Source organism: Amblyomma americanum, chromosome 3 (genome assembly GCF_052857255.1).
Source record: "Amblyomma americanum isolate KBUSLIRL-KWMA chromosome 3, ASM5285725v1, whole genome shotgun sequence".
Lineage (NCBI taxonomy): Eukaryota > Metazoa > Arthropoda > Arachnida > Ixodida > Ixodidae > Amblyomma > Amblyomma americanum.
This window is the reverse complement of record NC_135499.1, coordinates 174288989-174315290: the sequence shown is the minus strand read 5'-3', so window position 1 is coordinate 174315290 and position 26302 is coordinate 174288989. Positions and strand designations below refer to the sequence as shown.

The 26302-nt window shown below is 49.1% G+C and overlaps 1 protein-coding gene across 4 annotated transcripts in view; it reads left to right on the top strand.

Annotated features, from left to right (window-relative positions):
- The window catches only part of Pka-C3 (Protein kinase, cAMP-dependent, catalytic subunit 3), a 136515-nt gene that overhangs the window by 92313 nt on the left and 17900 nt on the right, over window positions 1-26302 (top strand). For all 4 annotated transcript variants that reach the window (XM_077658844.1, XM_077658843.1, XM_077658842.1 and 1 more), the window contains exons 2-3: window positions 20953-21118; window positions 25058-25321. In XM_077658844.1, coding sequence (XP_077514970.1) covers window positions 20953-21118; window positions 25058-25321 — 430 coding nt within the window. The remainder of the gene's footprint in view (window positions 1-20952; window positions 21119-25057; window positions 25322-26302) is intronic.

The window sequence follows — 26302 nt, the reverse complement described above, 5'->3', positions numbered from 1 at the left end:
CGTAAACGTCTGGGTCTTTTCGATCTAAAGTATGTTTTCCGTATGATGCCACCTTATCCCAATCACAGCTTGTGTCCTATATAGCGATATGGGAGATGCAAGAACAAAAAAAGCTGTATACGCTCAACACTAAACCACGGTGCTGTGCAATCCGTACAGATCCGCGCACAAAACATGCCGGACAATGTCTCTGGGTTTAGAGGCGTCTATTTCTGACCTTCGGTTGCGTTTCCTTCCGGCTTCAGGTCTAGACAAACCGCGCAGTCACCGTAGCCGGAGTTCAGCGAGTTCATTGTAAACAGCGTTTACGACTTCAGTCGGGCCGCGCCGCGAAGTTCCCGCATCTCAACACTTTTAACCGTGTTTCGGGGCCGTTCCGTAGGGTCATTCGGCGTCCAACAATAAAGAAAAAATGCATAAAGAAACTGCCCTCAGAATAGAAGGCAGTTTTATCCCCGAGCCGCCATAAAAGAGACGTTGGCGGTGCAACTGCAGACTGAGCCTTTATAATCGAAGCTGCGGACGCGGACTTGACATTCGTCTCTCTCCCACTCTTTCACTCGCTCTCTTTCTCTAGCTGTCAGTTTGTTTTTTTGTTTTTTCTCCTGCTGCGCTTGGTTCTGAAGTTTCGCGGGGTTTACGTGGACGGGCAGTTTCTTTTCCCGTCCGGTTGGTTTTGGCTCGCGAAGAAGGCCTCTAGGCGAGCATTAAAAAAAAATCACGAAAAAAACCTCCTCTGGCCTGCTGCGTCCGACGCGCGCGGTCCACTGCGCGTCGTCGTCGTCTGGCGCCCGACCAACGAAAATAGCCGCGTTGGGCGGCGCTGCGGCTATTTCGGTGCACCTCTTATGAACGACCGCCGCGCGAGAGCCTCACCTCTGCCTATTTTCCACTGACGTATTGTCCGGCCCTGTTTATTGTTGCCTGCGGTTCCCGTATCGGCGTACGCAACGCTTGCGCTGTGCGGGCCCGCATATACTAGGCCCGCCAGAGTGATTTACGTGCGGGAAACGGAAGAAGGGAAGGTGGGCGATACGAGTACGCCAGCGAGCGCACCGCGGGTTCGGGCCCGGGCTTCTTTAGCTGTCGGTTGCAGCACGCGCATCTCCGGGTTGGCGTCAGAGGAAGAGGCCTGACACTGGCTGAAATGAGGCGCGGATGCCTGGGAAGGACGGAGACCGTAGTTGTCTGAAGTCTCGAGCATTACAGGGACAAAAGAATTGTGGTCGCTTGTCTCCTTTAGGCTTTTTTTTTTTTTTTAGCGTAGTGGGTCTATTAGGACGGAAGACTGGGCTAGTTGTAATAGATTCATATTGAAAAAACCAGGGCAAAAAAAAAAACACGGACCAATAGACTAAAGGACAAACACGGTGCCGTGTCGCGACTGAAAGGTTTAATAAATACATGACAGTGGCACACTTGCGCACTCAACGATTGCACATGCGGGAAAAGGGGGCGTAAACCAAAGATTACTTCCGAACTGACGATAATAACCAGCCAAAAATGCAGACTACTTATCGGAGAGCTGGACGACTGGACGGCTGACGCATTCATCACAACTTCTCCAGTGGGTCTTTGCCGAGCGTAATTTTTGTTACGTTAACTTCGTGGATCTTGGCAGCGTTCCAACTCGGTAATGTTCTTTCCCGGCAATAATTACCTTCCAGACATATAGAGGCACTTGTCATACTAGACACGATCCCTTATTGGAGCTGTTTTGTGTTTCTAATACCATTTCATTTGATTTTAATCATTAATCTAAAGTAATCAACAACGTTATTGAGGTTCCCCGATCGGTTGCAAGTTTACTCTTTTCCTTTTTATAAAATGCATATTTATGAATTGTGTATATATTTATTTTTATCAATACAGCGACCATTTTCTTTGCTGTGCGGCGTACTTTCTTAAACTATACATCTTTTGATAAGTGATTTTTAACCGCTCTATTTACCCACTTTTCTGTAACCGTTCTCACACAAATAAAAACTGGAATTCCGCCTGAAATCGAATTCTACGCGTTGTCCTTTTGTGCTTTGTTTGCGCACTTGCAAACAGATTATTCATGAGTAGAGAGGGCGAGAGGGAAGGGTGTGAGGATGTATGTATGAAGAATGCATGAAGGATGTATGAAGGATGTATGTCTCTAGACCCAGGCCCTGAGGCTGCTTCTTTTGGCTAGTTTGTCCTTTATAAACTGTCATTTTCCCAGCGTGAAGATACAGGTCACAGAATAAACTTCCGTAGTGAAGCTGTTCGAGCAGCTGATAATTTTGTTCCTTATGCCTTTTTGGCTGCATGTTCGTATACGAAGAAAGGTAAGCACAGAGAAGGAATGACGTTATATTGTTACTCTTATTAAGTCACCCAACGTGGAATGTCATTCGACTCAATAATACAGGCGCAATGGTATTCCATGTCCACGTATGGGGAATACTGTTTCACACTAAACTTTTTAGGTTTAACTGAAACGTTGTTCCGCATACTTTGTCGATCTTTAACATGTGGAGCACGACTCCAATTATTTTAGTGGAACTTTTGCCCAAAAGTTTCATTGCAATTCTTTTTTACGACCGTAACCTTGTGGAAAAATAATAATCATGTACTGTGCTTCCCTCGCACTAGAAAACGGAGCGTATTTGACTTAGGCTTTGCTAGCGCATATGTCGAACTACATTTGTGCAGCATTGGTAATCGACCTTATAACCCTGCGAGAATATTGCCAAGAATCACCCATTAGTTTACTCGGAAAAAGTTCACCGAAAACAGGAAATGGTGAGCGCTGGCATTTCCTTTACTTTCACTGCACACCGTATAGTTCTGATCTCATGCGTAGGCGTATTCACTTGTACGCCTCACAAATGTCACGCTCGACTTCACTCTAAACTGCACTTGTCTGGCCGCTCCTAACGAGTTTGTTTTCTACTGCAGCGTTTTAAACCGTCAATTAATTACACGTAAGTAGTTGGGCGAGAACCGTAAACGGTGCGATGAATGATTCGCCTCGCTAACGGCGCTTTTCCTTTTGAGCCGTTTGCTGGGCACTCTATTCGTCGCGATAATGAGAAGAATGATCGCGGTTTCGGTACATCGCGTGCCCCTTCGCTCCCCTGACCTTTCTGACTGATCGTTCTCGTTAACTGGCTGAACGCGCAGAGGTGGGCTGTAGCATTTCGTAACGGATTGCTCAGGATTTACTACTCGTCTGTGCGCCTGTCGGCGCGCACGCGTAGTCACCCTAACGTGGTGCTGACGGACGTCTCTGCTGCGTCCGGTAATCAGACTGCAGACGTCACAAGCATTCGTCGAATGGCTTGGCTCGAAGAGTTGGACGCCCCCGCCTCTCAACCAAATTGAACCGCGGATCTAGTTACGAAAAAAAGAAATAATAATAAAAACGACTTAAGGATTTGCTTGCATTCTGACAAACAAATGTGTAACCCTATACACGTACAGGGGAGGGGGAGGCGTCATTGCCTTCGCTTGATTTATTAAAGAGGAAAAACGAATTTATACTATTCGATCCAACCAACTAAACTTCCAGACGCACTGCAGGCGAGGTGCGGAATAAAGGTGTTATCTATATAACTGTCTTCCTCGAAGGAAGCCTCCGAAGAACTGCGCCAGAACAGTAAGGGCTGTAACGTCCGTGTAGGCTTCAGTTCTCTGGAGAGATAGAAAGCTTAAGCCCTTACAAAAATTTCTTTTGACTGTCTGTAGACTGTCCATAGACTTCTGTCCATAAAATCTATAAACTCTCTATTGACTAATCCTGGAGAACAGTCTATATGCAATGCAAATGCTATAGACAGTCTATAGATAATCTATAGATTTCACGCTATACACATTTAGTAGACTTTTGTCTATAGACTGCGTATAGACTACGAATAGACAAAAAGAAATATCTATAGGAATCTAATAGAGCCTATAAGAAGTCTATAGCCTATCAACACACCATTTTGATAAGCGTTCACACCACCCAGTAAAACCAAATAACCGCCGAAGAAGTCCTAAGTTTGTTATTCAATTTCGCGTATGAGCACACACTTGTTCGTCGCGTCGCCTTGGTTCTTTGTGAGGTCGCTCCACTGCACCCAGCAGGTTTGGCGACGCAGGAACTAGGGTTTTTTTCTTCTTCGCGTTTTTTCTCTCCGTTCCACATATAAATAAATAAGTAAGCGCTACCTTTACTCCGTGGGGAGCTGCTCACAGAGGAGGAGTTTTTTGTGCTCGCCGGGGCTGCACGCGCTGTTGCGTCTCCATGGCTGTGCTGGAGAGGGGAAGGAGAGAGAGAGAGAGGGAGAGAGCGGGGCCTTTTGTTCCGCGCGGCTCCCTTTGAAGGGGAGTCCGCTTCCGGGCTCCGCGGGCGAGGTTTATTTCGAGCGGGACACCCGAGCCAGTGGTCCCGTGTGCCGCGCTGTGCGGAGAGCTCATCCGTTTTGTTCACGTGCACTGTGCGTGCGCAAAGAGTGCTGGCTCGTGAAATCATCCGAAAGGACGCTGGGATTTTCCACGATTAGAAAGAAACAAGGGAAACACGGAACAATGAAAGAAAAGAAAAGGAAGCATTTAATAATGCAGATCCTGGGAGGAGCTTTTGACTTTTCTTATGAGTGGATAATTATGTCTCTACGGCCAAGCAAATAAGCGAGCGAAGAACGCCGTGGTTAGGGCGCTTGGATGCTGAGTTGGAGGAACCGAGTGCAATCCTAGCTGCTGCGGCCGCGCGTCGATGGACCCGTGTGCTTCAGTGCGCGTTAAAGAAGCCCGGGCCCCAGGTGGTCTAAAGTAATCAGGAACACTCCGCTACAACGTTCCCCATAGACCATGATATGTCGCTTCGGCACGATAAATCCCGCCATTACAATTTTCATAAGGAATAAATGGTGGATGACGCGCGGTATTTTTTCAGGCAATTTTTTTTTCTGATTCGTCGAATCAGGCGCACATCTGAGGATGGTAATTGCATTGAAGACCATACATAAACGCAAAAAAACACACATAAGTATGTGAACAGGGGTGGTCGTATATGTAATTTGTCAATAAAGATACTCGCTTAGCTCGCGAGGCGAGTGCACTTTGTGTGTTACACGACAGGGAGAGCAGATACTTGTGCGGTTGATTGCTTGATTGATTGATTGATTGATTGATTGGACGATAATTTAAGTTTCATTGGTCGAAATTATTGAGTTCTGCGCAGTCGCAGAAGGGAAGGTGAGGGGTCGTGTGCAGCTACACAGTACGTATTTGGCAGGTCACTCCTCCACTGAACGGTGCCGTCACCGAGGTGACGAGGGGCAATGTTCAATTCAAGCGCGAAATAACTTGGGGATTTTTGAAACATACTATATTGTCTATGAATGGCGGCTGTCCTGATCAGGGCTGCAGCAGGAATTTAGATGGGGGGCGGGGGGGGGGGGGGGGGTGAAGCTCCGGTAAATCGCGCAGTGTTCAATTTTTAACGCATATATTGAAAAGCAAGAGAGCAGACTTTCAGTAAAATCCGGAGCAGAATATAGAAGAGTACTGGAAAGCTGCGCGTACCAATGTTTTTTTATGCGATAGAACCGGACATGTTCTGCCTACACGGCTGCTAAACTGTCATTTGCCATATTTGTTGTTGTCCTTCAGCTTTTGATGGGTGCGGCTATCCAAGCTCTTTTGCTGGAGTTTATGCGTGCCTTCTATTCGCAGCCCAAGATGCCCACGTGAGGAAAGAAAAACAAGCAAAAGGTTATGCCGCAGCCAGTCATTCTTACGGCATAGCATCATATATATATATATATATATATACACAATAAACTTTATTTTGATGGTTTGTCCTGAAAACACTAATGTTTTCCTCGTTTTCACTTCACCTCATGTACATTATATGCCAGCCAAGGGACATTAAGGATTCGTCGTCAGACCGTTTTCATCTTTGCTCCGTTTTCTGGGGCATGCTCATACCAATAATTCAGGTGAAGTAATTTCTATTTTATTCAAGGAAACACTACCGCGTTTGCACTGTTAGGCTTAGCCTTCGTATAGCATTGTTAGGCTTAGCCTTCGTTTCTTTCTGCGTAGTTGCCATCGATTAACCTCCTCGCCTACTGCAGCCTTGCGCGCAGCTTCTTCTTTTTTATCCCCTCTTCCCTCTATACCCACTCTGCTAAAAGCAAAGTTAAGCTCAAAGTGGCGAGGTACCGCGCGGACATCTACCGGAACAAGCGGGTGCTTACTGCGCATGCGCTGTGGCAGCTGTGCGCCCCCAGCTGACCAGCTCGGGCAGGGGATCGATGACAGCAACGAGCCCTGCTCATATGGCCATCCGTTTGTGCTAAAATAGATAGATAAAGAGGAGGATGGAAAGACAGGGATGTTAACCAGAAAGGGGTTCCGGTTGGCTACCCTGCACTGGGGAAGAGGGATTAGGGGGCTAAAAGGAGGAAGAGAGAAGAGGAAAAAGGCATAACACACACACACTCACAACGCTGTCACAATTTGTCACTCAATCCAGTCGCTCTCAAGTAGGCAAAGAGTGCCTTGTGTGTCTTGAGGGCAGTCGACTACTGTGGCCACGGACCGAGGATCTTTTGCTCTGTTAATGGGCGAGGATCGAGCCGGTCCAGGGCACAACACAGTGTATGTCTTGCACTCGCAAATGCAGGGCACCCACAGAGAAGATGAGCGATGGTCTCCTCACAACCGCAGCTCTCACAGGCAGGACTGTCGGCCATCCCCATCCGGAAAGCACAGTGGTTGGTAAAAGCAACGCCGATCCATAAACGGCATAACAATGTTGCGTCTCTCTAACAACGTGTTGCATGTCATGGTTGGCGGCACGGCGGTGATAGCATTAGCTCTAATTACCGCGGTCAGCCAGCACCAAGTATCCTAATTGCCTCTCAGTTGTGCCCACATGATTATCTAGGATTAACAGATTAACAGAGGATTTACGGGGGATTACGTGCGCACCACGCCAGCTGAGACGTTCCTAAGTATCCCCTGTGTTGTTTAGTAGCCCAGGGCATGACCCCGTGCGTACGTGGCGTGCGATCAACGCCACTTTCTCGGCCCGATCGGTAAACGGTCTCTGGGCGCAGGCAGCAGGCGCTGGTCACGTGAACACAGCCGGGGGCTGCACAGGCGTATAAATAGTCCGCGCGGGGCCAGCTGGCAACAAGTGGCTCTGTCCCGGGCCACGCCAGCGTTGAACACGCGAGGTGGAGCTGCCAAGGGTTTCGTGCCCGGCCTGGCCTGCGCTTTGTTTTCGCGCTGGCATGCAGCGGAGACGTGGTGGCCTGCTCTGGATGATAACAATTTGTTTACGGACGCCGTTCTTTTGCCAATGCTTTTATAGTCGGTGCTTCAGTCCGCGTATAGCTGAGCCACTCGTATACGACGCGAGTTCGGTATGCCGGCTGCAGGAACGTTGCGTTCATGCTCGTTGAATGTGCGACGCAGGTATTCGAAAACGATATTGGTTGTTTAGCCACCCAGAACGATACTAGGTGTAATCAAATGTGTGTTGTTTCATGGGCACAACGATTTTGCGAATCCTCTGTCCTCTAAAATAAGGTAGTGAGAAGTACAACCCTTGTCCGTAAAGTTCCGAGACTGAGTTCATTAAAAAAATGCCTTTAACATTGAAATCATTTGTGCAGCACCCATTCCAAATAGCCTCCATTGCAGTCTACACACAGCTTCCAACGCTTCTTGAGGTCTTGGAAACAGTTGGAAAGCGCTTCTTTGGGCAGGGCTGTCGGCTCCTTTGTCGTGGCGTCTTGAATGGCCTCTCCGGTCCCCATCCAGCGAACCTTTAGGGCTCTCTTCACACGAGGAAACAGGCAAAAATCGCATGGGGAGAGGTCAGGCGAGCATGGCGGATGGGGAAGTACAGTAATGCTGTGCTTGGCGAGCAATTTTGTCACGCTGAGAGCAGTGTGCGGCCTTGCGTTATCGTGGAGAACGCTCCATTGTCCACATGCCCATAAGTCAGGGCGACGGCGTCGCAGTCCAACACGCATGTGTTGGAGAACGCGAATATAAAACTCCTGATTCACCATCTGCCCTTGTGGGACGAACTCGTGGTGTATGACACCTCTGGAATCGAAAAAAAACTTCCAGCATCGTCTTTGTTTTGGTCTTTTGTCGCCGCACCTTTCTCGACGCTGGAGAGCTTGTGGACCGCCATTTGGCGCTCTGCCTCTTTGAGGATCGTATTTAAAACACCATGTTTCGTCTTCTGCAATGATGCTGTCGACAAATGCAGCATCCTTCTCTGCCTCGCAGACAAAATCAGCGCTCACTGATGCCCGCGTGTCCTTCTGGTCCTGTTTGAGGAAGTGCGGCACAAGCCTGGTATTCAGCTTTCGTTTCCCCAAGTTCTTACGTAAAATTTGGTGGCATGTTGTCTTACTAACGTCGAGAGCATCTGATAGTATGCGGACTGTAATGGTGCGGTCTTGCTGTACGATTTCCCTGATCCGAGCCACGTTGTTTTACATTCCGTGAGGTTGAAGGGCGCCCCTCCCTTGTGTCGTCTTCCACCGACGTTCTGCCCGAAACGAACCTCTTGTGCCAATCGAAAACTCGCGCCCGCGATAATGTTTTGTTGTCGTAAGCGTCACGAAGGAGCTCATAGGTCTGTGTGGCTGTCTTGCCGAGCTTCACACATAATTTTACGTTTGCACGCTGTTCGATGTGGACGTCCATCTCTCCACATTCACTCACAGTAGAATGCGCAGACGACTAGTGACAACATATTTTTCTACATGTAGTGCCATCTAGCGGCTACCACAGCAGTTAACATAAATAGCTCAGGTTAGCCCGAAACGATGGCACTACACGTACGCACAAACATCTGTTTTAGGCAATCATTTCTAGAGAAGAAAATAAATAAGCATCGAAACTTTACGGACAAAGGTTGTATCAAATTAAAAGAAAACCTGAAGTCAAAGTGAAGCAACGAGCAGAGAAATAAGTTGGAGGCAGTCTTTTCTTTTTTTATTCATCGCCCTGTTCCCTATAGTCTCTGCAGCTGCGCGCAAACATGGTTGCAGGAAGTAACCGGTTTGGTGAAATATTTATTACGAAACACTCGAAAATATATTGTGGCTTCACTTCAGTGCAGATGGACTCAAATTGAGAATGGAAGTCTCGCATTTCATATGCTGAGTGCTGCAAGTATGGGAGCACAACAAATGAATCAAGCGTTTTGGCGCTCACCGAAGGGTGGACTCGAAATAGCAACTATGAGACGTGTCTCGCGATGGGGCGGGAGATATTTACTTGAGGATACGGAACTGGGCGCAAATATTTGCTCTTCCCGAAGTAGAGACGCGAAGGCCCCCAGCTTTCAAGGCTGAACCTACTCCCATTTGAAGTAAGCATGCGGCACACATTTAGGAGCGCCCTCGGGCAGTAAATATAGGTTGCAGTTCGCAGGCGGCTACGCCGAGAATGGCTCAGTGAGCACCAAACATCATCTTCACATCAAATTATAATTGGGGCGAAGCAATAATTTACGCGAATGAAAGCTCTTTGATTTAAAACACAAAGACATCAGAATCGTGGCGGTACTTTAGCGCACAACGAAAATTATCATGATAATAGGTAATGTTTAAAGCAAAATGCGAGCACCCGTTCGTTAGGTAGCAGGATTTTGCGAACAGTGAGGCCCCAGGGAAAAATAAGCGCATATTGAGCACCAAAGCTTGGATTCTTCCAGTCTGTCCTCCTCAGTGCCTTTCATCCATCCTTTTCTCTCCTGCTCGTTATTTCCCATTCGAAGTAACTGACTAAAGAACACTTTCTCAGGCCGACCTCGTTACCTTTTTTGTCTGTCAGTTGTTACAGCGACAAATGCAAGTGCTGCAACTTCCGCCATCGTAGTCGTTGCTTGCAGGGTTGCAGTCGGGAGAGAGGGGGATAGCGAAAGTGGAGGAACGCGGCTGGGGACGAAGGAGTGAGAGGCGGGTAGGGGAGGGGAGAAGGCGCTACACCCATTGGTCGTCGCCAGACAGCCGGGAGCGTGAGCCTGTTCGTCTTTCTCTTCGCCACTGCTCTGTGCGCGGAAAGGAGCGAGTCCGCCAAGACTCCGTGCTTCGTGTAGCGCAGAATGCGATGCCACTAGGCGTCGCCGTCAAGACTCTTAAGCGCGTGCCGCCGGAGCTGCAGTAGAAAGGATGAGGCGTCAAGACCCCGTACTGCCTGTCTCACAAGGAGAAGCAACGAGGCATCTAAAGGAAGAGGAACCCTAACGAGCCTAGTGAACGCGTTTCACAAGCATTCCCGGACTTTTGTTATAAATTTGTTCAGTGTGTGACCGTTTGTGGCCCACAGTGACCTCAAAGCATTACCGTCGGCTTGCCTCTCTGCGCTTCAAGAGACGTTAGCGACTGACAACCTCATTGCATTTTAGTTGTGCACCGGTTGTATATGAATATAGATTTACACTGCCTTAACCACAACCCCATTTTTTCCCCTCCGTTGACAGCAATCAATTGTAACTCAGAGCTGTTTGGTCGTCGGATTTCCTGAATGCCACCCGTCCGCCGCTTTGAAACACATAGCGCACCAGTCACACCGATCCGGCTGAACACCGTCTCCTTCTGAGCCGCGCCGCACGCGTGCATAACCGGCTGTGCGAAAGAGACGCTCCGGTTAACGAACGACTGCAGCCACTCCAGACTCGCGCTGTCTGCAGTGATGCTCCTTACCACGAGAGGCGGCCCGCCGCGCGCTCGCGTCGGCGTCCAGAGAGCCGCCAGCGAAGGCGCCTTGAGACGTCTTTCTTTGGCGCGAGGCTAAACGGGTCACGACTCACGCTCTCCGGCCGAAGAAGAACTGCGCGCATTGCGTTGGGTAGAGGGGAGAGCACCGCCGAGGCGTGATTAATGGCTGGCTGCTCCCTGCCGAGACACCCCCCCCCCCCCCCCCCCCCCCCCCTGCCTCGTCGGAACTGAGAAGGGGAGAGAGGGGAGCGGAGTCAGGCGCCCTTTGAACCCAAGCCAGAGTTGTCGGAGGCGACGCCGGGCTTGAGCGCGCGCCACGCTGACTAGCTGCGACGCGCCGCGACCCTCCCCACTCAGCCCACCTCCCCCTCTCCTCTGCCCAGTACCGTGCGCATCGATTTTCATACGGCGGAGGTTCGGTTTTGTCCTAGTCGGGACGGCTCCTTTTGTTTTCCCGAGGAGGAGGACGAGATGAATTTGAACGCATCGTCTAACCGATGGCGCCGAGATGAAACGTGGTCGTTGGCTCTCCATTAAAGCGACTGGAAGACGCTTCGGTCTGCGCTGTCGGCCTGCTGTAATACAAGAGCGCACGACGGCGCCTTATGTAAAAATTCTCGATAGCGTCGTCCTTGTGATACCGTGGTCCCCTTGCGTAACGGCATGCAAGGCCTTTGTTCGTTGTTGCAGGGACAAGGCGACATTGTAATTTCTTGTTGTGGCGGGGCACTTGCGAATCTCGGCATATTTAAAGTGCCTTGGATCAGTTATCGGTGCGTATATACGGGCTGGCGTGCATACGTGATGCTGGTATCGGAGTGTTTTATTTTGCAAAAGGTAATTCTTGAAATAACAATTCCACTCGTACGAAGCACTACAGAGCATCGGCCTTGAAGGCCTGAAAGTGAACTTGTTAAAAAAAGAAGTATTGAACGTGACACAAGGCTTCTTCGTGAAAAAAGCGCGGGAGAAAAAGTTAAAAACAAGAAGCGTCGTTGTTCACGACGCCCACCTTATTATAACCGGCTGGCTCACTTCCCCGTGTCTGGTAATATGTTCTTAAAACCCCTGGCGACGCACATGCAGAGCAGTAATCGCAATCCTTTTTTTTTTCTAGTAGTTTCCGTGCATTTATCATTCGTGGTGTGTGGATGTGATCACGTGCTAATCACGACGGGAACAGTATGGTCAGGAACAACAGCATTCAGTGGAATAAATTCAGGACAGAAGGTTCCGCCAAATTTTTCCTACGCGATATCCTCGAAGCATTAAACATGCAGGAATGCGAGAATACTCAGAAAGGAGGCGAGAACTATGCGTCGTTTATTAACATTATTGCCGTGACGCTGTGCCTAGTTATGGACGAGCAAAAGTCACTGGAGGAGGAATTGGAGAGGGAAAGGCGGGGAGGTTAAGCAGCAGAAGAAACCGTTTTGCTATCCTTCGCAGGGAGAAGGGATGAGGGGATGTAAAGGTGAAGGAGAAAAGGGAGCTAAGGTTAGAATGAGGTCAGTAAGCAATTAGTTTGCGGCAAAGCCGTAGCCTGTCGCGGGGGCGCGGCGTCCTCAAGGAACGAAGCACTGCCTTGCAGGCCTTCACCGCCGACGATCGCCGCAGCACTGGCCGAGGACCTTCATATTCGAGAAAGGAGAGAACGTGAACAATCGCTGTCAGTTTCCTTTTGATGCACGAGATAGGGGGGCCTTAATGATAGATCGATGGTTGCTCCAAGTAATCGATGGCTTCTTTCTTAGGGTATCGTTTTGCCATTTATATATCCGGTGTCATTCGACAGGCTCTTGCGTATGAGGGCAACAACGGGACACTTTTCGATGTAAATCTCCAGGCCTTGCAGACAACGGTAGAACGAAAAAGTACTTGCCGCCTTTTGACGCCTCCGCTCGAAATTGTGGCGCGTAACTCTGCATGCTCAGATACAGAGTTCATCTGCATAGGTTAAGGGTTGGACCGACTGTCTATTCGAAGTGAAATTAGAAGACGTTTGTCCTCAGTCAGCTAGAAGAGCGATTTATTGAATAAATAATTCCGTACTCAGCAGAACACGCGATCAAAAAGTTAGATCCGCAGCTTCCAGAGCGCCGAAAATGTCCTGGTGAGTTACGTTGTCCTTTGCGCCTTCGATATTCAGGAACAACACCGTTGTAAAGCGCTTCAAATGTCCTTGTGTTGGACGAAGGACACGAGGCCAATCACGGTGTTGTTAATAGACGAGCGGCCGCGTTGAAACCCAACATTACAGCTGGGTACATTTGGTGGTATTCCGGGCACCACTCAATGCGTGTAAGCACCATCCTTTCCATGACATTTGCGACACAGCTAGCCAGTGTAGCGGGTGGTTGTTATAAAGCTTCCTCGCGCTCTGGAATAGGAGCGGCAGCGAGAAGTGAACAGTAATTAGTTTTGCTCTCATTTTTGGCAACTCGGGAGGACATTGTCCGAAGTTGGAGGAAAACATGGAGACGAACCAGGAGATGAACATGAACTCGAACTTATCCGATGTACTCCGAACATTTCCGTCCGAATGGGAGGGAGCACAGAAAAAACTAGCCATACTTAAAGGCCTGAGCGGGTTTCGAGTCACTGGCGGCGCAAACAGATCAGCTCTGCTTCCCGCTGCGTTAGACCACTCGGCAATCGCCGCGTCCCCTCGCGATTCGTGCTCAGCTGGTATGATTTCGTGCAGTGCTTTGGATTCCGTCGCCTTCACCATCTTTCACTCCTTCGTTCCGCAGGGCAAACGTTTGCGAAAGCCGTTAAGAGGAAAATTGAAGTTTAGGAAAGTAAAGGAGCAGTAAGTGTCTCACTTCTCAGGGTACACACTTCAAACGCGTCATGAGGAATGGGATAAAAAAAGAGAACGAATCAAGTGTCGTAGTGGAAGATTTCGGACCAATTTGGACCACTTGAGGTTCTGCTGTACGACCGCAACCACGTTTCTTGCAGTGGCGTTGACGTGCTGGTCGACGTAGCGCCGGCGGCGTCAGGCCGAGGCGAACGTCCGAGGCGAGGGCTTGCGCCAGTCCTCTTCTTCGGCACGTGGGGAGAGCTAGGCGCTCGAGTCGCCAGACACAAAAAATAAAGCAAAAAAATGGTGCTGAAGGTCGCCGGGCGCGCTATCCTCGCTAAGAAAAGCTAAGAAAAGTCGTTGATGGCGGAGAAAAATTTGAAATTTTAGTTTTAAGGAAATCAAATGACCCGGTAAATGTCTCGCTTCTCGGTGGACGTGTCAACCGTGCCTTATGGGAAGTAAGGAAGGTGGGAGCGAACGGCGAAAGAGAGAAAGAGGTGCCGTAGTGGAGCGCTCCGAAGTAATTTCCACCACATGGGGATCTTGAACGGAGGCTCTTCAGTACTCGAGTGCTGCTGCCACCATCTATGAGCCATCCTAGAATACACAATTCCTTTCCTGAAGTACATGACATGCATTCGTCTGCTCTTGACGGCGATATATACTGCAGGTTTTCTTAAGCGTTAAAGGAAATATAAAATTAAAAGCGCGCGTGCTGGGGAACAGCTATGCAAGGCGCCGATTAGAAATATATGTATGAAAGCGAAAGCATTGGAACTGAAAAGAAAAAAAGTCTGATGCATTTATCTCATTCCTTCTGTCCCAAACACGGTCAGGTTTGCTTCGGTCCAGCGTCTTTCGTGGCATTTATTTGTTTGACGTTGGCATCACAGTTGTCTCCTAAACATGTGCGTACGTAATGTGTACAACAATAGCGTCAGCACTTAGGGGCCGCTGCAGCCGCAGGCCTCGCTGTGTGTACACACCTCGTCTCAAGTATTAAGGAGGCGCTGGTTTGTCAGACGATGAACCCAAACATGGTATAGAATCAACTCCTTCAGCTCTTCGACCGCGCTGGTAGCAGCGAACAGGGAATACTGCTGCATATTAACTTTTTAGAGACCCACCCAAACAGCGTTTGTTTCGGGGATGTTTTCCAACACGAAGTTGAGAGAAGGCGAGATGGTGCGGAGGAAAAAGGTGCGGCTAAGAGAGAGCCTTCTTCTAAGCGCTGTTTACGTGACTGTTGTTTTGAGCGCGGCCGTGAGCTTCGATGCTCGCGCCCAGGGGCCAAGGAACTGCGCAAGGTGTCAAGGTGGTGTCTGCGGCGCTTGTCTCTTTGTTTTACAGCGCCGGCAAACGAATTGGTGCCGGAGCCAGCACCGTTTTAGAGCCGCTCTGTCAGCGTTTCCTATTTTCTTCACCACTCGTATTCGGCGCGGCGACGACGAGGAACCGAACGCGAGGAAACAAACAATAAATGCAAAGAAAAAAAGAGAGAGACTCTTGCGGGAACGAAAAAGTAGAGAGAAATTTCCCCGTGCGAGAGTTAGCGGCGCGGGGTTGGTTAGATGTTGCTTCTGTTTTCTTTACCGATGTCCCGCGTAAACAGACAATGACCTCCCGTGACGTCATCTATGTGAAGTGACGAAGAAGAATGACGGAAAAGGGGAGGAAGGGATGGCAGTGTTCGTTTCTGTTCGGAGCTGAGTTCATCGGCATTGAGCGGCTTGGTTTTGCAAACGCTCGAATTATATCAAACGGAGCGATCAAGCATGCGGCTTACTGTTCTTACAGTTGGGGATGCACGCTTCCGCTTAACGCTATTCGACAAAGAGAATGCTTACAAAGGTCGCTGTAGCATAGATGAGGCAAGCTTCATACTTTTCACAGAAGCCCACCTTTCTAAAGCTCACTTGCGGCCACGGCTCCGCTACCCGCAGAGAGCCCTTCTGAGTGATTTCGTGTTACATGGGCTTCGCGGTAGTGACGTGGGAGTCGCTGTGAAGCTCCAACATGTGATGGAGGCATACTTAGTCACAAAATCAGTAACTCTGTTAGCCATTCATCTGTAACGCTTGCTGATAACGAGTAACGGTTTCTTAACGCCATGTGAAGGTCGTCACTAACGCGACTGCAGTTGTTAAAATTCTTTTGGGCATGTGTTTATTTGTTACTGCTGGGATGTATATCATGCTTTTTTTTTTCTCTGAACAAAATTTAGTTGTATACCTGAGCACGCCAAACCTTCTTGCTTCTTCTCTGTACTGTGTTTCCTAGAGCCGGGCCAGCCTGTGGTGACGAACTTTGGTCTACCTACTGGAGTATAAAAAATTCCGATTCCGCATGTTTTTGCTAGTAGATACGTCCGTTGCGTCTTCATCGAGAAGCGATGGGCGCGAATAGCGTAATAACGACGCTCCGCGCTACCGTTGTCGATCCATGAAATTGCACCTGTCAAGAGAGTTGAGAAGGTAACACAGAAAGAGATGACCTGGGGAGGAGGGAGCTAGGTGTTTCGGGTTCGGCGAGACGCGTACGCCGTCAGATTAGGCGACAGCCAGTGACATCAAAGGGCGACGTCTAATTGGGCCACTGCATCTGGTCCGGCGCGAAGGAGGAGGCGGTCACGCGCCTGACCTGCCACGCACGTCGCGACGGCACGCCGTATCGCGTGTGGAAGCTCTCCGCTCGATGGCGTGTCACCGCGAACAGCCCCCCCCCCCCCCCCCCCCCCCCCCCCCACTTCCACCCGCAGCCGTGCGACATGCCGCGCGGATCCGTGACGAACGCGCCCCGGGCCGGACGTTTAAGAAACAGAGCATTAGGAAAGAACGGCGTGCAGCCTGGTCTTTTGTTTCCTCCTATCGATCCTTTATATCATCCGCTCGAAGACCTGTACATACGTAGCTTTTGTTGGCCGCGTTCATTTATTAACGCCCAATCTGATATACGCGCTTAGCAAGAACTTATTTTGAGCGTATTTCCATTCTTTCAGTGCTGAAAACGGTGTGGTAGGCTGTGGCTTAGTCTTCGTGCCAGAAGGAGGCAGCATTTTCTGTATTTTTGTTTCTTTTTTGCACCGAACGTATGTCGTGCGAGACTACTGTATAGAAAATGTTTTTTTTTTCTGCATGCTAGGTGTAAGTGCGTGGATTATGCATTGCATCGTGGGAGAACTAAAAGCTCGCTTACACACCTAGATTTACTGACTTGCTTCGGTCGGTGTTCGTCATAATTTACTTTACCCCTAGGCTCGCTCTGGATTGAAGGTGTTCGCTTTATAAATGCTTTCCGGAACCTAAGTTCTCGCTCTCTTACACACCTGAAAAAACAATGTTTTTCAATAGGGAAAGCTTTGTTTATGTTTGGGAAGCTTCGAAGCGAGCTCAATTCATTAGGCCTTGCATCGCCGCATTTAATAAAACCTAATTTCTTTTTCTCGCATCTTCCTTTTCATTCTGTTCCTCTAGTAGAGTCTGCATAGCGGTATTTTATCCCCAGAATTTTTTTCCTTTTGTCCATTGGCGCGCGGCGCTCCAGCAGGCACGATTATCTTGTTTATGCTTTTTATTGATTGTACGCATTGGTTTCAGTGCTCCAGCCAGGCGTCCTTTTACACCGGTAATGCACCGCGAAAGTGGTTTGTGCCGCCTCGAAGATTAATGTATCGCCACAGAGCAGGGCGTCGTGTACAACATCCCACTTCGACACACGAAGAGCCTTCGAAACGCACAAAGCACAACGCGCACATAAAACCTGCCAGTTGGGTACAGGAAATTTCGAGTTTCAACCGCGTACACATGTACGCCAGCGTAATGCGGTCGTCTAGATGCACAGCGCGCACGCTTGAAAACAAAGGGTTGCTGCCTTTAGGATTCACTCGAATGGAGGGAGCCAGGGCCGATTGGAATCGCGAAACGACGGCGCTTACTATTCCGCTCCCTTTCTGCAACCCATGCAGAGCGCAGCGAAACGACGAAAGGCTCTTTGATTCGAACCCAGTCGCGCATGACGTCGAATCGAGGGTGCTCGACTTTGTTTTTCTTTTTTCGGTCTTTGTTTTAGATGCTTTCAGTTTCAGACACCTCAGAGGAGGAGACAAGTTGGGAACGTGGAAAACAAAAAATACGAATACCTTACAGAGGATAGAGCCAGCAATGTGGAAATAGTGAAGAGAGCGGAATGCGATACTTTAAAAAATATACGCGTCTCCGCTTTGTTTTGTTTATTTTTTTTCATGTTCCGTGCCTGCGCTGTATGCGGGACCTCGCTCGTCGTTTATGCTCTCTGTGAAAGTTATTCGTGGAAATTTATGGCAGGAGTTCTGTGTCACTGTGTATCCTCGCAGGGAATTTGGTTTCGCGATTCCGAAATTGCGCGGCGCTGTTCCAAGCCCGCATCTCTGAAACCGAACGCGAGCGCTTTTGTAAGACTCGCCCGCCCCCCCCTCCCTGCGCACGTTTATGACATCGCTGCAGCGCACCCTCGCGGGCGCACGCGGTGAGCATCTGTGTCATTTTTTTTCTTTTTGCTTCTATAACCGATTTTTCCCCGGTTACTGACTGTGCTATAAACCTGAAATACTGTACCTTACTATATGTGTATAAGGTACAAACAAGACTTAGCTCTTGTTAATTTCGGTGCGGTGTGTGGTGAGTGAATGCGGTTTTTTCCTTCTAACGACACTGCAAGCGTGTACAGACGAACGAATTAGGTTCATAAATAATGCTTTTTGTTGTCGTATGCGTATTACCGCCACCCTATACACCCCAAGGGCAGGTTCTAGCTGTGGCAAGGGAGCGGATCTAATTCGTAAAAATGAAGAGTACAGAAGGGATGAAAGGTTTCACATAGCTGTGTACACATTAATAACGAAACAAGCATGCACTTTAGAAAATGACTGTAATGCTTAATTAATTAATTTTTCATCTTTCTCGCTTGAGAGTCAGATGCTCGGGCGATATGTGTACGTCGCCTTGAGCTAGGCAGCTGTACGCAGACGCTGCGTCGCCAGAAGCGTTGTTCTTTGTGTGGAAGTGATGTGCCGTTAAGGTCAAATGATACGCGAATACAGGAGGTCTTAAATGCGAATGCAAAAAGGGGAAAGTTAGCTGCAGGACAGGAAATACAAGCGGAGTTCTGTTTCTACTTCCGAAGAGCGGCCTTCGCGCCTCTCAGGTCAACCGCGCTAATATACAGACTCACTCGACTGTGACGATCTCATTTTGCTGTTCACGTTTCAGGTGTGCTGTTTGCGTATCATTTGGTGCCGATTCTACTGAATAGTACATTATGGCCTAGTTTTTTAATGAATAAAGTTTGGAAATGGGCTGGATGGTTATTCCCATGGTCTTGCATCTTCTCGCTACTCGAGAAACTTCGACAGATATAAGGATAAAACAGCACAATAACGATGCGCAACCGATGTGTGCAACAGTGTCCTGTGCTGTTTTCTCTTATTCTGTTGGAGTTATTCGAGCGCCAAGATGCAAGACCGTGCGAATTTTTCACTTGCGCATTAGTTTTGGCAACTGTACGACACATATTTCGTCGCGTCTTCATTTTATCACAGTTTAGAGGATAGTTATGCAGGACTACGTGCTGAGACAATGAAAGAGTGCTGAACATACGCATGCAAAATACAAACTATTCCTTAGACTGGTTATCCCAGGCGTGTACACGATAATCAGCTTGATTTTTTGGCTTTGAGTGGCCAGGATGAGGGGCAAAGAACTTTACGTTGAGCTGAGAAGCCGAGGCCGGTAATGTGCGCCGTTACCGTTCCTCGAATAAACACCTCTCTGACGGTCATCGCAACTCCGTTCTTCCGAGTGATGTGTTCATTTAGTTCCTTTATTTTTTATCCAATTCTGCAAGCCTTGATATTCCCAAGCAGGAGGGGAAATAAAATATGAAGGAAAGCAAGACATTTAGCGTACCGAGCAAAAATAGAATCAAAGGGCTATGCATGGGTGCATTCAAAACAGTGCTCGTTAAAAAGTGGTAATGCTATCAGTGCTCCTTAAAAAAAAATCAATGGGAGCTGGTTCCACTCTGTTATTGTGGGATGAAAAAAAAAAATATTTAAGCATGTCGATTCTGGCGCGAAAAGGGGTTAGCGAATGCGCATGATTATATCTGATTAATCGCGCGACTAGTAATTTTATGTACGCGTCCGGGCACTTTGTTAACTTTTTGTTCTTCTGCAAAAAGCGAAGTTTTAGTCTGAAAAGCTTGCGTCAAGTTTGAAATAGCACTCGTGTCGTCTCGTGTTTCTTCCTTTTGTCCTGTGTTTCGCGCTGCTTAAAGATGAATTCCAATATCTGCATGTCATTATCATTCATTAAAGCTTGGGGAATCGGTAGTGCTGAATTTATATAAAATAAACTGAACAGCTGTTTCTTTAAGTCACACCTAATGCCTGAATATTGGTTTCAGTGAATGAGTCGAACACTGTACAGGCATATTCCAATTTGGTTCTAATAATTCAAGTATAAGCTAAACGCTTAGTTGCAGGACGTACCTGTTTCAATTTATATTTGAGAAAACAAAGTTTAGTCCGTTCGCCATCGGTGGTGGTGAAAACATTTATTGCCAAGCAATACAGAGGGGAGCAAACCCCCAAGATGGCACGAGGCAACCCTTACGGGTCAAAGGACAGCCCTTGGAGGGCTATCCGCTTCAGGGCGTCGGTAATTTTCCGGCGCTGGTCAGCAGCAGCGGAGCTGGCCTGGACAGTCTCCCAGTATGACTCTCGCCGTGGTGGGGGATGGAGGGTGTGGGATGGCAGGACATGTGAGGAGGACATTAGGGAGTCTCCCGGTTTTCGCAGAGCTTACAAGAAGAAAGGAATTGACCGGGGTAGCGGGCATGAAGGAGAATAGGGTAGGGAGCAGTTCGGGTCTGGAGTCGGCGCCAGTGGGAGGCCTCGATTAAGGTTAGGGAGGGAGCTGGCGCCATTAAGCCATGCCTTCCAGAGGCTCCAGCACGTGACCGCATCCGCCGAAACCTGATTTGTAACGCTTTTATTGCATGCAATAAATTATATTTCTCGCTGCCTTAAGCACTAAACGCTTTGGCGGCAGCGCTGCACGGGTATATTTCGTATAGTGGACAACGACGTTTTTATAGCACCCGTTTGGGTGGTGCTTGGTTACCTTAACACAAAATTTAAAGTATGTCCTCCACAGTCAACTGCAGGCGCCAGTGTATCGCTTGTCTGTCAAGAACAGATGTTTCAAGTCTCTCGTCGCAAGTGCGCTGTGCGTGTATGTGCGTGCGTGCGTGTGTGTGAACGTGTTTTGAACGTTGAGCCGTGGTGTTGTGCTAATGAGACGGAGCAGGGCTGAAAGCGGCCGTGCACGAATAACACTGTCGTATATTGATTTACAACGTGCCTCTTCCATTTTTTTTTCCTTTCCGCAGGCACCGGCACGTTTGGGCGCGTCTGCCTGTGCCGCGACCAAAGCGGTGCCTTCCACGCCATGAAGATCCTGGAGATCTCGGACGTCATCCGGCTCAAGCAGGTCGAACACGTCAAGAACGAGAAGGCCATCCTGCGCCAAGTTCAGCACCCGTTCATCATCCGCATGTGAGTCAACAACTCCGGCTCTCCACATTCGGGGCTCTCTTCAGGGCAGCAGCGGCCATTTGGGCGTTCTCCTAGCGAAAGTTGCATGGCATGTGCTTAAAAGTGCGCCCAGCTTCGAAAGACACAAGCGGCATATGCACTGTAGGGTACACCTTTCCAACCTGGGCGTCACCATATTGGTCGATGGACTGCTGCGTGAACCCGGCGCTACCACTTCCGACATGCTTGTGCCAGGTGGACACAGCAGTCCAGTGAACAGTCAGTATAATGAGCACACTAGGTGATGGCCAGGGAGCACTTTTTCATCAGGGAGCGCCCGTGTGCTCGCTAACCGCAAGAGGCAACGGGTCTACAATCGAGGCACTGGACAGTCAGGAACCAACTTCGTAATTACGAACAGCTTCGAGAATGCTGGCTGGGGCTAGCGATAATGAGTCTTCAGCCTCAAGTTCGCAAACGCAAGAAACCTTGTTAACGCAGTCGTCAGCACAGTCACTGTAAACAGATTCTCCTTTTCTGTCGCCGATTTTCTCCCTCCGCAAGCTTTTCCTGCAAATTTCTTTCCAAAATGTAAGACTGTTTATGTCAGTACATAATTTACCACCATTTGGTGCGCCCCAGCTAGGCTACAGTGGCGAGTCTGTTCAGCAAAACTTATAAAAAACGACTGTTCACTCCGCTGTTCATAAGTTCATTTCTTAAGGATCCCTTGCCAGGCGCGCAGTTCACGCTGCAGTTTTTTTCTTCCCATCGCTTTCTTCTTCACTCTAAGTCAACGTTGTGAATGCTTTTGTTTCCGCAGGGTAGTTCTCTAGCTAAAAACATGCTTTGTCTCCTTTCCCGTGTGACCAGTCCCCTCGCGTGTGCGTGCGTGCGTGCGTGCGTGCGTGTGCGCGCGCAATACTGCGCATTATTTTCTTGGCTCTAGTGTTTAGGCACAGACAAACACGCACACACACACACCCGCTTATACAAGCTTCCCAGGAACGCGTGGGAGCCAAAAGCATCGAACGCAGCCTTGTTTTCAATAAAAACGAGCTCCGGCTCGAAGAGCATGCGTGAATGAAGACATCTTTGCCTGAAGGCAGCTCAAGCCGGTGCGCCACGTGTCGCGAGTATTTTTCTTTTTTTTTTTGTTTTAATAGGATAAACGACTCGCTTTTCTCGTATCGCACGTGAAGTCGGTTCGCGAAACGCAGCAGTAGTAGTTCGCGCGTCCCTCGGCGACTGCTTGTTTTGTCAGCGGTTCTTCGCCGAATGGAAAAAAAAAATTGCTCGGCCTTTGGAAACCCGGAAATGCGACAGCAACAGCAGCAGCGGAACGAAGTAGCAGCGCAAAGTGCGAGCGGGTCAATCTTCCGGAGAGTGGAACGTTTTTCTCAGCGGGATATATGCCCCGCCACTTGGGACAGTGATCGAAGCACGCGCTCTTCTTCCAATCGCGTTGAAAGCCCAGCCGTTGACCGGGCTTAACTCCACTCCTGGAAAGAAGGGACCCGTGTTTAAAAAACAAGAAAAGAACAGATGCGAGAAAGAAGAGCTAGTGCAGAGAAAGAAAAACATAAGCCGCTGCGCTGTGCTTTTAAGCTTTCTCTCTCGTCTTTTTTTCTTTTTGTTCTTGTTGAAGTTGTGAACGCTGGATAGATATTGGATATATTTTATCATTCCCACTTTATGAGACTTAGAAGGGTGAAGCCGACAAAGCGGAGGATGCACGTGCTTCGGCGACAGACGCAGAGAGGAAGCGAGCGCCTGCGCACGCGCGCTCATAGAGGAAAAAGAGGGAGATTAGTTTAAGCCGAGTTTGAATGCACCGCATGTGGCATAGGAGAAGTGTGTCCAGGGCTTGTGGGAAGGTTAGCTGAGAGGCTTCGTCCTGTGAGCGGCCTCAAATAAAAGAGAAGGACCGTGCTCCGATCTCGAGGCAGCTGTGTGTTTGTGTACGTGTGTGTCGGGGGGGGGGGGGGGGGCGATGAGGGGTTGGAGGGGGCGGAGGCTATCTGCTTCTGCACTGTACTGGGCTAACATAAAGAGCGTCATGGCGCCGACGTGGGTGTATCAGACCGGCATCATAACTCATCTCCGATGACTGTCTGCGTCGTATTCGGTGTTACTTGATCTCGTCGAAGACGGTATACTCTATGTGCAAGGAATGTGCGCGGCCAAGCGTGGTCTGGTTACAACCTGGCGTGTAGTTCCGATTCTATTGATTCACCGGATGCGAGGAATGTTGGGAGGGAGCTGGAGTCTGTTGAAAAAAAATTCGTTAGGAAATTTAGAGAACTGGGAAACGGCGTGCGTTGAAAGGGCGGCTTTTCTGTTAGGCATTTCTGCTTGCAAAAAAGCCAACCTGAGGGGGCAGTTTTCTGTTCAGTCGCAACTCTCCGCAACAGCATTATCTTTTCGTTGAACTAAAGAAACCTGTTCGAGTTCATCACTGTTGCAGGCGGACTCAGCATGGTTAATAATGACTTCGATCATAAAGAGTCTTTTACAGTGAGCAGAAAAACTTCGTACAGCATCTTTGTGTCATCGCTCGTGTGTATTCGCTATTAAGCTTTCATAAACACGTGTCGGCGTTGTCCCGGGTGATCAAATGCCAAGATCACAAAGTCGTTAACCGACAGATTAGACTGCACCTCAGCTCATCATACAGACAAAAAATACAAGAGCAAGAATGGAAGAAATTTGAGCATTGGAAACGCCAGCCGTGTTCGTTAGCGTTTCGCGTTCAGTCAAGTTCTATTTTCTTAAAGTGAGTGCTTTCTTTTATACTCAGGCGAAACTAACCAGCTCTGAAGCATGTTTTCGTATTCTGACTTCCTTCCCTATTATATGAAATATATTGTTTCCGGCTTGCGCTCATCCACCGGCAAGCTGTGTTCATCAACTCTCGAGCTGTCTTTCCCATTGACCATCACGGGCGTGTACCAAGACAGCTAGCGGATCAACCAATCAGCGGTCGGTATCGAGCTGGCCAGAGCAAACGCACTAGCTCCTCAAAGGAAACTACTCAAGGCGTAATGACAAACAAGCAGCAATTTTACGCTACACGGGGTATCTCTACAGCTGGCCGGTGAGCGACGTTCAGGATTGTTCCGCAGCTGATAAACCACAGTGCCAGGTGGAGGCCAACTAAGCGTGGCCTTGGTGCGATACGGATGCTCCGATTGCACTTCTAAAGACTCGAAAAGGCAGAATGCGGTCGTCATAGTGCACCATATAGCAGTATTCAGTGAGAATAACCCGCATCACCAGACACAGCGACACCAGTCGTGTTGAATGTAGATTTGCAGTGAACAAGCCGCAAATCTTGCGACATGGTAATGCCTAATCGTTTGACATTTTGAGGCATGCGGGCCACAACACGACCGTCGCAGTGCATTCCCGAGCTAAATTTGGAAAAAAAGCGCGCGTGCCCTTCCTAACCCTTTACACAATTTGCTACCTTTGTCCGCCTCTGTAGCTCAGTGGTTATGCCGCTCCACTGCTAAGCTGGAAGACGCCGGAGCAAATACCAGACGCAGCGGCCACGTTTTTGTAGAGTCGGAATTCTAAATACACCTGGCTATTGTGCGCTGTAAGTGTACGATGAAGACTCCCTGTGGGTCCAAATTAATTCGGAGCCTCCACAACATTCGCTTTTTTCTCTTTTTCTTCTTTCACTTCCTTCTTTATCACTTCTACTACGCTACTGTTGATGTGCGCACCGAGTGTGAGACAGTTACTGCGCGTTTGTTTTCCCTAGAACCAATTCATTTATAAACATTTCTTATTTACTAACACATGCATTCGTCCTCACTCTCAATCAGTTCGCAAAAAAAAAGAAAGATAATAAACTTGGCATGTGGGCGCCAAAAAAGCTTTCTCCCTTTCTACTCAACCATCGGGTTGATCTGTCCAGTTCTCAGATGCATCTCCTGTTTCCCCTGTGCTCAGGTCGTGGACGCACCACGACGCGACGTGCCTGTACATGCTGTTCGAGTACGTGTCGGGCGGCGAACTGTTCACCTACCTGCGGAACGCGGGCCGGTTCACGTCGGCCACGGGCGCCTTCTATGCGGCCGAGATCGTGCTGGCCCTGGAGTACCTGCACCGGATGCACATCGTCTACCGGGACCTGAAGCCCGAGAACCTCCTGCTGGACCGTGAGGGACACCTCAAGATCACAGACTTCGGCTTCGCCAAGAAGCTGCACGACAGGTTTGTGCTCCTCCTCGCTGACTGCTCGCTGTGCCGTTATTGTGATGTCCGCCTTCCCTCCTTCCTGCCTCCTGCCTCACACCAGCTCGAAAGCACTACTTCACGCGGTCAAACCGGTGAGCTTGACCTTGAGGGCACCGTTAGGCAAACCGTAAAAATATAAAACTAGTACTGGCGCGATTGGGATTTGAACCCGCGGCGGGGCGAACAAATCAGCTTCGCTGGCCACTGCGCGAGAACACTAGACTATCTCCGCAGCCGATTGCGTATCGGGTTAAACTGCAACACACTCTCGCGCTGTGCATAGCATATCGTCTTCTTCATCAATTAATACTACTAATAAACTAACATTCGCGCTTTGAGCTACGTGGCAGTAGTGACAGAGAGATGTGCGCTGCATGCGATGGCGTGGACAACGTTGTGGCAGCTCGGCGCCTGAGCAATACGCGTTAGCGTTGTCAACAGTGCTGCAGAAACGCGGAACTGGAGCATAGACCGCCGGCGTACATTGAGTAGATTGGCACTGACGACGAAAAAGTTGAAGACGCGCATAACTGGCTCTCTGGGTCAGTGGACACCTCAATCGCGCTTTCAGATACGTAGCGGTCGTGACCACCTGCAAGAAGCTGCACTTGCGCACAATGTTTTGGGTTTAGCAATGCTAAACTGCCAGCCATTTTTTTCTTCTTTTGACGAAACTCAATTTCCTCGCGTGCCTGGTCACAGAAGCTTTGAGAACACGAAACCCACACGCGGGCAGAAACCTCTTGTGACACGAGCAAAGGGGATTGTTTGGAAAAGAATTGCGGAGCAGAAATTCACGGTTGGAGTGACTGTGTTTCTCGTGGCTTTTTTGGACCAACAACCCGCTCAAGCAGGTGCGCGTGAATGGACGAAAAGTCATTTCGGGGAGCGCGTTTCACGACAGGGGGTAATTGTTTCAAAGCCTACTTGGAGAACAGCCAGTGATGTGCTCTTCAG